Raw genomic sequence first — 12,653 nt, 5'->3', positions numbered from 1 at the left:
AAGTAAGTGCTGGAAAAACGCAGAAAAATGACTAATATATACCAGTAAAACGACTTGCCTCTTTTGTCCAAAAATCTTTCCCATCCTCCCAGCGAGACGCCATCCTGGCCAAGCAGCTTTTCAGCGCTCTGTTTGCGGGCATCCTGAGGGAGGCGGAGGGCCTGAGACCGGCGAAGGAGAGCAAGGAGATCAAGGAGGAGCTTCTGAGAGACATGAATGGGTTCCTGGGCAAGAGCACGCTGTTCTTCCCCCCGTTTGTGGCCTGCGTGCAGGTTGGAACCCCATATTCACGCACCGTCGTTGCATAATTAGCTACAGATCAGTGGTTCCTAAAGTTTGGGGCCCGCCCCCTAGGGTGAGCGCACAGGTACTGCAGGGCGGCACGTGAGATTGACTTGGGGTGAATTGTGTCGCGTGAAACTAAAATTGATGAATGTATAAATCCTGTGATATCATTTTTTTTTTATTCAAGAGATAAAATTTAAATATTTAATCATATTTTATACATTTATTTTGTTATATAATTTTACATCCACCAAAGGTTACAGGAACTAAATGAAGCACTATAAAGGCAAAACAGAAAAGATTATGAATTTTATTTATTTTATTATTATTCTTTTTGGGTTTTTTTTAGCTTAGTTTTCATTTATTTTAATATTAGTATTACATGTATGAAAGGACATGAACATTCATGTTCTTGATACAGTAGTGTTATAGTTTTTTCAACAAAGTTTACTCTGACTTGATTTGTCACTTGGTTTGCCGGTATTGATGATTGGCGGGGAGGGAGGGCGTTAAAGTAATTGTCCTTGTGTAAAAAGATTGAGATACTATGTTTTTGGATGGAAAGAGGGATGGCCAGCCTCGTCAGTTCCCATGGAGGAGACTATGAAATGTAGATTCATCTCAAATTTCCAGTGCTGTTGTCAAGGAGGAGTGGGGACGTCACAATTGTGTATCCTGGCAGTTTGGCCGGATTTTGGAGAGCCGAATCGCCAAAAAGTTGTATTGGGATTCGGGTGAAATTGGATGTCAAAAATCTACAAACAAAGCAAACAGTTGTAAACTAAATTGGGTGAAAATTGTAACTCTCAGGGTCAGGAGCGGGTTAGTTCCGGTGGCAAGTTGTCACAGGGCTACCAACCACGACTGCCACCGTCATTTAAGATCTCCAAACTACCGACCACCGAAGCCCCCCCCGACGTTCCATCAACCCAGTGGTACAGACTCACTGGAGAGACCCCGTAACTCTGCCCTGTGCTTTGTTTTTGTTTTGTTTTTTTTTGCCAGGAAATGAGCTACCAGCACAAAGAGCTGCTGCAGCTTCACCCCGCCGCCATCAGCACCAGCTGCCTGGCGAGTCTCCAGCAGCCGTCGGGCATCCTGCTGCTGGAGGACGGCCTCCTGCAGGCCGGCGGCCAGGCCGAGCCCCCCGCCAAGCGCTCCCGGGGGCGCGGCAAGGACATACCCCCCGACACTGAGAAGTGGATCCACCTCGCGAAGTACGTTGTTTAGCCTTCGTCTTAAAGGCGCAGCGTGTAGAAAGCTACGGAACGGACTTGGTCATTTTCATCAAGTTTGTTTTAATTGATGTATAACCCCACGAAAATAAGAACCGTTGTGCTGGTGCCACTTTAGAATGAGCCGCTTTTATCTGCGTACGGAGCGTGTCCTCTTCCACGGAGGCTGCCATGTTGCATTCTACGGCAGCCCAGAACGGACAAACCAAACGCTGGCACTAGAGAGAGGGCCTTTGGCCCCTTCAACGGAGGCAGCCATGTCGCACCGCCATGGGGAGGGGTATTGAGTCGGTTGCGATCTGAAACCTAACCGCCAGATGCCATCCAAATTCCACATGCTGCACCTTTAAGCTGGTATCGGCGCTGGTAGCGCGTCACTGTGTTTTTCAACCAAGAACCTGCGACGCTGAAGATGGTTGCGCCGAGAGCATGAGTTGAGGCACCGGCAGAAACCGGCTTCGCGTGGGTATTGTAAAGAGGATTCTGAGATTCGAGTTCAGCGGGTTGTAAATACGCTGTGTTCCCGGGGCCCTCCCCGGTCCCTCCCCCCTCCCTCAGGCTCTACAGGTCGTTGGAGGACTACGACGTCGTCCGCGGGATCTTCGCCGGCAAAATCGGGACCAAGGCGATCACGTGCACGGCGCTCCGAGCCGAGGCCAACAACGACTTTGCGGAGGCGGTGAAGCTCTACAACGAGGTATCGACAGAGAAGCCCCTGCTCCGCGGGACAGTGAAAAATAAAAGCCGAAACAGGACTGTACCGCCATCCAACACTATTAATTGTGATGCAGTTAATACCAATGGCCACTGCACGAGTGATATGACTGAGAATACCCGGTATTTCCATTTCCTCCAGGCCCTCAACACGGAAGACTGGGATGACGGCGAACCCACTGAGTGTGAGAAGGACTTCTGGGAGGTGGCCGCCTTGGAGGCGTACAGTCAGCTGACGGACTGGAAGTCGCTGCAGTACTGCGCCAACGTCAACATCGACGGCGGCGATCCACCCGACCTGGACAAGATTTGGTCGGAGCCCTCCTACCAGGTGCCGTACCGCAGCGGCTCGGGAAAGCCCCCGAAAACATGATTCTAAGTTCACCTTTGAACTCTTGAGACCTGCTTTCTCAGAACCTTTGCACGAGTCTGTGTCATTTTTGAGCCGCACCCGCGTTGCTTTTGGGTACGTGGCACAGCGAGAGCAGACCATGAAAGGCGAACCATACTTTTAAGCTCATGAGGCCTGAGCTTTTGACTAAATCACACGTTTATTCTGGACTCACTGAAATGGCCTTTCTCGGTCCTGGAAGTAGACTTGGTCGCTGCAGGCCTCAGTGAAGGCTTAAATCAAACTTGGCCAGAGGCAGGTTTATCTTTGGATGAAAGGACGCGTGACCTCCAGGTCGACCCTGACAATAAAGAAAAGGGATTATCTGGACTAAGACCGGCACCGAGACCAGGCAGGAGGTGCTGACTGAGTCCTTCATGACCGGAGTCTAGGACCTCCTGGTCTAGAACTAATTCATCTTAAACTAAGAAAGGCACTTACATAGTAAGTCAGGGTTAATGCTTTGACTGCCATATCACGAGGAAAGCGAGTGGATGTTAAAATGAGTGTTGTCGGTGTGTGCCGGCGGCAGGAGATGTACCTGGGCCACACGGTGCGCAGCATGCTGAAGCAGCTGCAGCTGGGCCGGCGGGACCAGTCGCTGCTCAGCTTCGTGGACAGGGCCATGAGGGTGGAGGAGCGCAAGAGGCTGCTGGAGAGCAGCTACAGCCAGGAGCTCAGCCTGCTCTACATCCTGCAGGAGGACTACGACCGCGCCAAGTACCACGCCAACTGCGCCATGCAGCTCTTCATGCAGGTTCGGCGCACCGTTTTTTGTTTTCTGGATCGTTTCGTTTCAGAAGGGGAAATTAATTTCAAAATCCCAAAATGAATGTAAGCATTTGTCCCGATTTTTAACATGGTCGGCATCAAGTCATGTCAGACGATATCCAGCTCATTATAATCGGTACAATAAATACGAGCAGTGTGACTCACGTGAAGAAATATGAGTTGAATATTATTTCTGGTGGGTTTGTGGCAATGTGCATAACGGTCAAAAATAAAATTGCAATGTGACTATTTTATGTTAAATGTATTTTTCATCTCTGTTAAACGGCAAATTTGCATGTCAGTCCAGAGAGATAAATAACACTAAATAGACGGATGGATTTCAGTGTGATGGAGAAATATCAGTGTCACGGTAGCTCACATAGGCAAAATAGGCAATAAAATAAATGCATAAATAAGAATACAAAAGGAAAAAAGAAAATGGAAATATGCAATAAACCTGAGGATTAACTTTAATTCAAATCAACCATAAAAAACTGTTGCACGTCCTTTAATTATTCCTTGCTGTCAAGTGCAGTGGTAGGAGTCCATTACATGTTATCAATCATTTTGACGTCCAAACGCGTCAATATTCCATCTCACTTGGCAGTAAAGCCAATGTCAAAATTCCTAAAATGATGTTTGTCCCCCGCGCCGCGTCCGCTCACCTGAACACAGAACTACTCCAGCGTGGACACCCTGCTGAGCCAGAGTCGTCTGACCGTCCTGCAGTCAGTGCAGGCCTTGACGGAGATCCAGGACTTCCTGTCGTTCATCAGAGGGGACGGTGAGTTGCCTACATGGTACAAAAATCAGATCCATTAATTAGTTTTGTTTTTTTCTTTGTCTACTGGCAACAGGAACTGTTTACAACGTGATGTATTCGTGTATGATTTTTTATTTTATTTTGTTATTTAGGTTGTCAAGTTAAACGAATAGATCTTGCGGTCTGTCGTTACCTCCACCCGTGTTCGAAAAAGATTTTAATACCCCTGTTTTTGGGGTTTTTACGACCATTAAAGGGCAACTTGCAGGTTGGCATGTCCAGTGTATTTATGTGTGGGGAAGTGATGGAGCGATTTGATACAAGAATTACTCCAGACTCATTTTATCGCAGTGCCGCGTCCACCAAAACAACCTGACTTTTCCCGCGAACTTGAACATGACGGAGATGAGACAGATGGGCGCTACGGTGAATGGCGACTTGCGACTGACTGCCAGCCTGCTACTGCCCTGAGGCAGAGAGACTCCCCCCTGTGACGTCACGGGGCAAATGGCCTTTTTTTTTTTTTTCTCCCGCAAACTTAAAACACCTCCATTTTGGCATCTGTATGTAATGCATTCTCATAAACTTGCGAGAGACGAAACCAAAAGAAAAAATTTTTTTGCATTTTGTTTGTCAGTGTCTGTCACCTCCCTGAAGAGGCTCATTAGGTCGTGGGCGGATCGTTACCCCGACTCCAAAGTGGATCCCATGAACGTTTGGGACGATGTCATCACGTCTCGGTGAGTGAAGTAAAATAATGTCAAACGTCGACAAACCAAAAAAAAAAAAAACCTTGAGTCACTTTAATTTTGGGGATGCACATGTGATGGAGCAGCCGAGCGATACAACATCGGTGTGCCATTGTTATCCCCTGTCCACGCCCCCCAAACTGAACCCAGACCTCTCTCGCTCCACCCTCCCATCCCCGTGAGCTACGGTGTTCTTGAGGTGCTTGGAGTGCTTGAATTTTGTCCTCAGAAACGTAATTACTGGAATACTTTGATAATAACCCCTTTGGTGCTGAGGTGCTTGAAAAGTCTTTGAAAAAAAAAAAACATGATCATTGAAAACCTGTGATATTTCCCTGGGTTTTGTCATTCAAATCATAACTTCATAACATTTTTAGTAAATAAAAATAGACACTTGGAATACCTTGAAAATAGTCCCTTTTGTGCTGAAGTGCCTGAAAACCTGTGATAGTCCACCTGGTTTTATTATTCAAATTGTAAATAAAAACAGACACAAATAATAGTATATAATATCAATGCTAGACAAGGAGACTAAGATTATATTATATTTGAATTAATAAAGATCACATTAAAAATGGAGTCATTGAAAATGGAAAAAATAGTGCTTTAAAAAATCCTTGAATTTCATCTTGTAAGGCTGGAGTGAACCCTGTTATATTGATCAAAGCAGCAACTTATAAATCAAGTTGAAAATGAAATGTTTTGATTGTTTAGAAAAGAACACAGCGAGTCAAGGAAAAGACTGCGACGATCCTTAATTGCTGTAAATGTTGTCTCAATGTGTCATAGACGTCATTGCCAATTTTGCGCCCCGGGCGAATCGGGTGTTACCGATTGGACCTTTTTTAAGTTTGCGCTTTGGGGGGGAACAAAACGAGAAAGCGGACGTGGAGAGTCGTCGCTGCGTCCCCTCACGCCGCCCCCTCTCTGTGCTTCAAGGTGCTTCTTTCTGGACAAGATCTGGGAGAAGCTGAGCGGCCACGCCGACGCCGACGGCGACAGCATGGAGGCCGACGGCGCGGCGCTCGGCGTGGACGCCCTGGTGAAGGACTGCAAGTTCAACATGAAGCTGCGCATGGCCGACAGCGCCAGGGGACAGGTGACCCGGCGTCCTTGGAAAAATGTGTCCGTGAGCCGGTTGCGTCCTCATAGGAAGTCTACTTTCTGCGTTCCACCCCTGGACATGCTCAGGCTACTGTTTAACTTTGAGGTTGCGTTCGCACTATGGGACGGATAGTCTTCTTTAATGAGTAGCGCTCTTCGGGGAAAAATAATTCTGAACATTACTGAACACCACTGATGAGCTCCTCGCGGATTTAGTAGGGAGTCAAAGTTGCGTTTTTGGGGAGACTTCTGGATCATTCTACGGTATTCTAAAGTGAACTTCCTATGCACCGATGCATTTTATTAATTTTTTTACGGTTCCTTTTCGAGTCTCGTTGTCGAAAGCGGTACTTACGGTGCTCACGATTGGTTGGACGGCCTGCCCGCTGAGCGCTGTGGTGGGGGCAAAGCTCCGCGAAATAGCACAGGCTTCAAAAGGGAGAAACGCCGAACGGCAAGCGGGAGGAATGCCCGTGCGGGGCCTCGGGGCAAAATGGCATCCAAGCCTGCGTCGCACCCAACCTGCCGGCGCTCCCTTTTGCAGGGTAATTTCCCGGTGGCGACCAAGCTGCTGAAGGAGCTGCACAGGGAGGCCAAGACGCAGAGGGGCTGGTTCCTGCAGTGGGTTCACAGCTTCAGTCGCTACAGCCACAAGTGCAGCCTCGCTCAGAGCCCCGTGGAGCAGGTCACCTCCATGCTGAAGACCATCTCGTTGCTGGGTAAGCAGGAAGCACCGTGTGTTGGTTAACATGGTTAATTACTTTAGACGTGACCGCCCCGTGATTCTCCGCTTGCTACGCTGCCGGGCTTCTTTCCTTCTCTTCCGGCAGGTTTGTTTCCCTGACGTTTTCCGGAACTGTTTTGACCACACCCCTATTGTAAGGACGGACACTAACGTTGACTTAAAACGCTGAAAGCAATGTTGGAGATGTCTCCTCTTTAAGAATTTTGTTTGGTAGGGGTGTTGCAGGAAGCTGATTAGCAGGGAATCATGTCTTAAATTAAGAGGCAGACAGACGCTGATTTTTACTTGTACAAGGGTCGGGTCAGGGGTGTGCTCTCGAGCAGTTTTATTTTGGAAGAGTCAGAAAATATATGGTCAGTTTGGCGTCACAGGTTCATGCGTGTTCAAGTTAAGGCCAACTCTGTGACGCGCGAAGGACAATGAGGTGTTGGTCCTGCTCCTGCAGCTGCGTCGCGGCGAGGCCCAAAACAACGATAGCGGCGGCTGGACTCCCAAGGTTGGAATGTCTGTGGGAATTAACACTGTGTGCTGAGAGATAAAGATATGTGGCTGAGGTTATGTGAGGTGGTGTCCTTCATTATGCGTGTGCATGTATGTTTATGGGATTACATACATTTAGATATATTGTCGCATAAACCCCTGAAATGAATATCCGATACTAGTTGGTGCTATGTTGAAGTGAAGACACACTGACTCATATTGGGAATGAAGCTACATGACGCCATGTCAACACCGCAGCTCCAGTTTATGCAAATCCCGTGTTCCGATTATAACGATGTCAGAGTGTTCCGGTCAGGAATCTTCCTTTAAAGTCGCAGAAGTTATTGGTATTATAACCCACAAATTGTTTTTAATTTCATGTAAAATAAACGCTGGAAAGCTACAGTTTTCTGTTGCCAGATCAAAACTGCAAGGCTGCACCCATTGTGTGCTACGCTCAAGTTTCACCCCCGAACGTGAGAGCTTTCCGTCGCGATGTGAGGTTTTTGGAGATTTGGCTGTCGACGAGTCACTCGGTCAAGAGCAGAGAGTCGTTGGATGTTCCGCTCGTTTGATGAGGTTTGGCTGCGTAGCGCGCGGCGAGTGAGGGAGGACTTCCTGTGAACGATGACCCAGTCGGAAGAGTCAGGTGATGAAGTTGTGCTGTGCTTCGTGAATGGAATTCTCGCAATCTTTTTTATTTTTATTTTTATTTTTTATTTTTCTTCGAATGCAAAGTGTAAATCGGTCAAATTCAATATGAATTATGGCAAATACCGAGACCTTTTTTTGCCTCTTGACTTATTTTAGTGGATGACGGTGTTCCAAAGGTTGGGAAACACACTACCAGTTTAAGGGTCAAAGTAAAGTATCATAACATATCCGAACACTACACGCTAGCTCGTATCGTATTGGTTACTTACAAAGTGTCTAACATTCACCCCCCGGCAGACGAGCTCCAGGCCGACTGCCAAAGTGCCACGGCCAAAACGTTCAGATACCAGAACATTCTGCAGGGAACCTCCTACGCCATCCTGGCCGCCGCTGTAAGCAGGAGCCCCTCGGTCCTGGACACGGTGGAAAAGGTGAAAGCGGAGAAAGTTCTGCAGCTGGCTGGAGCCTCCTCCTCCTCCTCCTCAGTCATCCGTCCAAAGGTACCGGTCCAACACAAGTCGATTTGGTCAGCTGCCTTTGAAACACGGGAGCTACGTGCATTCATTATACCCCTCCCCCCAGACCGTAGAAGTGGGTCTGCAGTTGAAGGCGCTGAATATGCTGCTGGACGCTTCAAAGAAGGCCGACGAGGAGCTCCAGTCCTACAGCCAGGAGTGTGTTGAGGCCGCCAGCGTGGCGGAGACCTACATGACGCTGAGCAACTTCTGCGACAAACTGCTGCGGCAAGAGGAGCAAAGCGACACCGGTGGGTGTCGCCCGCCGGTTTACACCGTCTGAGCTTGTATTTGGGAGCCGCAAAATATTAATGATGTCACGGAAAGTAGGTGATCCGTGATCCGTACGGGTCGCCCCCCCCACGGTTCGGCTAGCATGTGAACCGCAGATTACAAAATGTAACCATCACGGTGAAGTACAGTTTCACTGCCGCTGTTACCTTTTAAAGCCATCATTCCATAAATCTCTTTGCATAGTTGCAGTGAAAAGAAGACTGACAAGACGGATGCGTGCTGTGTTTTACTCTGAAGTGCAGTGATTGGTTCACGGTTCGTCGCTCTACGTTGCTGCTACTTTACCACATGTGGTGAAGGGTTTGCAGTATGTCGCCGCTGCGCGTCTGTGCGTCCGCCATGTTGGCGCGGTCAAGAGCCGCTAGTAAACAAGTACGATGTGTATTGAGAGATGCAGACTTCTCTACAAATTCGCTTTTTATTTCATTGTTTAATTTAAAAGGTTAATTCTAAATTCAAATTTTCATGAAATTGAGTTTGTTATGAACGTGAGGAATGGAACGCGATAGCGGTTTCTTATTGGAATTAAAATGTAGTTACCGGGGGCGGATCAAATCATGTGTTTTTTTTATTCACTACCTGTCTATCTGTCTGTCTGTGTGCGCGCTGGGTCGTCTGGCCGGCAGTGAGCGAGTTCCCCGAGCTGCTGGCGCTGCCCGTGCGCGTGGTGGAGAGCATGCTGAAGGCCCTGAAGATGAACTCGGAGGACGCCCGTCTCCGCTTCCCGCGCCTGCTGCAGATCATCGAGCTGTACCCCTCCGAAACGCTGGACCTCATGGCCACACAGGTGGGCCAAACTGAGCGGCTCTTTTCGGCTCGGCGGTCGAGGCGCCCGCCTTCGGAGGGAAGTGGCCGGAGCAAATGGGCCGAGACCGGTGCTGTTTTATCGTCCTATTTACGCGTTACCTTCTCTTGCCGGGAACTCGGTGATACTTATTTTCATCCAATCGCGATTGCTCCTCAGCAAATTATTTTCAACTTATTTCAGTGGAGTCTTGGGTTCGTTTTGTGCGTCTGGGGCGTCGTGGCGGTAAAATCCATGTGCAAACTCTCCTCACCCGCATTGCCTTTCTTCCCAATTACTGTTTATTTCTCACCCCTCTTCCGAGAATCCTTTTCGAATCGATCGAAAATCCTTGCACAAAGTATTTTCGAGTTCACTGCATTTAATAAAAAATGTAAATATTGTAAAAAAAAAAAAAAAAAAAAAGTATGGTTAAGTCAAAATATGAATAAAGAAAGTCACCGAGCGCTATCGTCGGCGTGTAGATGACGGCGGTTCCCTGCTGGATGCTGATTGGCTGGATCGGTCAGATGATGGCGCTGCTGGACAAGCGCGAGGCGGCGGCGGTGCAGCATTCCATCGGCCAGATAGCGGAGTGCTACCCCCAGGCGCTGGTGTACGCGCAGATGATCAGCGGCGAGAGCTACCAGTTTGAGGACTCCGCCACGGGACACCAGCGGCGGGAGTTTGTCCACAGGTAGCGTCGCTTTGAATCCGCCGGGGAATGATCCGCCGCAGCGGACCGCCGAGGAATCCCGCTTTGTGATGGGGAAATTTTACATCGTGTATATATGTGTATATGACATCTGGTATTCGATATTTATTATGTTATGTGGTCATTGTGCATAAACTACCGTTGTTGGGTGTGTTGATATATCAACGACTTGATTTTGATGTACCCTGTGCAGTACTTGGTTGATTGGTTGCGTTTAACGCGGGGTTTTAACAGTGGAGTGGACAGATTGGGACAGATTTTGTCACATCAGTTCCCGAGAGTTGATGAGATCAGTAAACGTCCGCGTCGCGGCCCTTGGAATTGCCGCATTTGACAATAGTGTGGAATTTGCCGTTCCAAAACGTGTGTGTGTGTGTGTGTGTGTGTGTGTGTGTGTGTGTGTGTGTGTGTGTGTGTGTGTGTGTGTGTGTGTGTGTGTGTGTGTGTGTGTGTGTGTGCGCGCGAACAGACTCTCAGCCCTGCTGCATAAAGGATGCGCCGTGAAGAACTTCGTGGAGGCGCTGCAGCAGCTCACCAACCCCGAGATGCTTTTCAAGGTCGCCGACATTTGTTCTGTTGTTTGTTTTTTTATAAAACCGTGGAATAGCTCAAGCCTTTTAACGACGCTCCTTTTGGTTTGCCGGCGACAGGACTGGTGGGACGACGTCAAAAACGAACTGGACAAACCCGGCTTTCACAAGCAGAGGATGGCCTGCATGTACGGCGAAATGCGCGCTTCGCTCGGGGATCACAAAACAGAAGGGTACGGAGCTTTCCGGAAGAGGTTCATCCAGGTCAGTAGGACTGCTCAAAAAAAAAAAAAAAAAGCCTGGTTTTCTTGTGTTTGGGCCCCCGCCCGTCGATTATCAAAAAATGTTCCCCTTTTTGACAGAAATTCGCTAAAGACGTGGAGAAGCTGCTGGGCTCTCAAGGTGCGAGGCTGTTCGAGGGGAGGAAAGACAGGAGCTTCCTGAGGCGGGTGGAGGAGCTGGCCGCCTCCATGCGGCAGTTTCAGAAGGAGCCCGGCAACCTGAAGGAGTACTCCCCCTGGCTGAGCGCCTTCAAGGCCGACCCCTTCCGCAACGAGCTGGAGGTCCCAGGTCGGCAGCGGCTCCGCCTTGCGCCCGCGGCCTCGCTTGCCCGCCTTGTCCGTGCACTAACGGGGTTGACTTCTCTGTTGTTACAGGACAATACGACGGCAGATCCAAGCCCCTGCCGGAGTACCACGCAAAAATTACAGGTTTTGATGAGAGGGTATGCGTCAACTCTCCTTCCATTGCTAAATCGTCATCCCGTATCGATTGACTGTGTCCACGGTATCGTTTCAAAAGTCTCAAAAAGTAGGACTTACAGTATTTAGGACGTACTTCGGACTATTTTACAGGTCTCAAAAACTCTTAATTGACACCTACTTCGCTCTCGCAGCAATATAATTGTGTGTACTTTTTTTTTTTTTAAAGGTGAAGGTGATGTCCTCCATCCGCCGCCCCAAGCGCCTGGTCATCCGCGGGGACGACGAGCGCGACCACCCCTTCCTGGTGAAGGGCGGCGAGGACCTGCGCCAGGACCAGCGCATTGAGCAGCTCTTCGGCGTCATGAACGTTCTGCTGGCGGCCGACACAGCCTGCGCCCGCCGGGGTCTGCAGCTCCGCACCTACCAGGTGGTCCCCATCACAACCAGGTAGTCACCAGCGTCGCCGGCGTGTCGCCCGAAGAGCGAAGAGAGCTGCATTTCAACAATGCAGCTCTAGCCTAATGACACAGTTTTTCCCTTAAGCATGCACATATCTCGTCTATAATTATAATGTACTGTATACGCATACCAGTAACTTATCCTCTGCATAGGGTCGCACTGTTATTCTTGTTTTGCCTTTTTTTTTGGGGCTATTTGTGTATAGTTGCCAAATTGTATTTACTTTTTATTGTATTTTATTTTATTATTTTACTTAAAATTTTCAAGCTTTTGTTTCACGCTAATCATCTGTACATACACAGATAATCACCATGACAAATTCTTAGTATTCTACTAACATGGGATGATGATTGGTGCTGGCAACCTGATGAGTAAAGGGGAAAGAAATATCTAACTATAAATGGTATTAACTTTTTTTTTTTATATACTGGATACTATAATAGTTGATGTTGCTATGTTAAAGATTTGGTGAAATAGGTTTGGGAATATTTGTATATTTGTTCTCGTACCATTTGTCATGAGAACTAGTTGTATCTAACGGGTGCTAAAAGGGGAAAATTATGGTGAATGCTCCATCTTACTGGTGGGATGATGATCATGATAATAATAATAAACTTTAAAACAAAAAAAAACATTTGGGAATTAATATTTTAGAATAATTAATGATTTAAGGTGAACAAATAGTACATTTGAGAAGAAAACAAATAAGAAATTGAAATAATAATAATAAACAATGTCATGTATTGGGATGTATTGACTGC

General features: G+C 47.9%; 1 protein-coding gene across 1 annotated transcript in view; it reads left to right on the top strand.

Annotated features, from left to right (window-relative positions):
• Nucleotides 1–12,653, top strand: part of prkdc (protein kinase, DNA-activated, catalytic subunit) — a gene marked incomplete at its 5' end in the record, with an annotated part of 58,470 nt that overhangs the window by 40,344 nt on the left and 5,473 nt on the right. Inside the window, 18 exons of the mRNA XM_080020086.1 lie at nucleotides 93–272; nucleotides 1,291–1,502; nucleotides 2,079–2,217; nucleotides 2,377–2,565; nucleotides 3,158–3,382; nucleotides 4,072–4,180; nucleotides 4,797–4,899; nucleotides 5,848–6,007; nucleotides 6,557–6,731; nucleotides 8,189–8,391; nucleotides 8,474–8,657; nucleotides 9,327–9,487; nucleotides 9,970–10,181; nucleotides 10,669–10,756; nucleotides 10,850–10,993; nucleotides 11,092–11,299; nucleotides 11,386–11,453; nucleotides 11,660–11,880. Coding sequence (XP_079876212.1) covers nucleotides 93–272; nucleotides 1,291–1,502; nucleotides 2,079–2,217; nucleotides 2,377–2,565; nucleotides 3,158–3,382; nucleotides 4,072–4,180; nucleotides 4,797–4,899; nucleotides 5,848–6,007; nucleotides 6,557–6,731; nucleotides 8,189–8,391; nucleotides 8,474–8,657; nucleotides 9,327–9,487; nucleotides 9,970–10,181; nucleotides 10,669–10,756; nucleotides 10,850–10,993; nucleotides 11,092–11,299; nucleotides 11,386–11,453; nucleotides 11,660–11,880 — 2,981 coding nt within the window. The remainder of the gene's footprint in view (nucleotides 1–92; nucleotides 273–1,290; nucleotides 1,503–2,078; nucleotides 2,218–2,376; nucleotides 2,566–3,157; nucleotides 3,383–4,071; nucleotides 4,181–4,796; nucleotides 4,900–5,847; nucleotides 6,008–6,556; nucleotides 6,732–8,188; nucleotides 8,392–8,473; nucleotides 8,658–9,326; nucleotides 9,488–9,969; nucleotides 10,182–10,668; nucleotides 10,757–10,849; nucleotides 10,994–11,091; nucleotides 11,300–11,385; nucleotides 11,454–11,659; nucleotides 11,881–12,653) is intronic.

This window comes from Zeus faber (genome assembly GCF_960531495.2).
Source record: "Zeus faber genome assembly, chromosome: 19".
Classification (NCBI taxonomy): Eukaryota; Metazoa; Chordata; class Actinopteri; order Zeiformes; family Zeidae; genus Zeus; species Zeus faber.
Note: the sequence above shows the minus strand (reverse complement) of the source record. Positions and strands in the feature narration are given on the sequence as shown.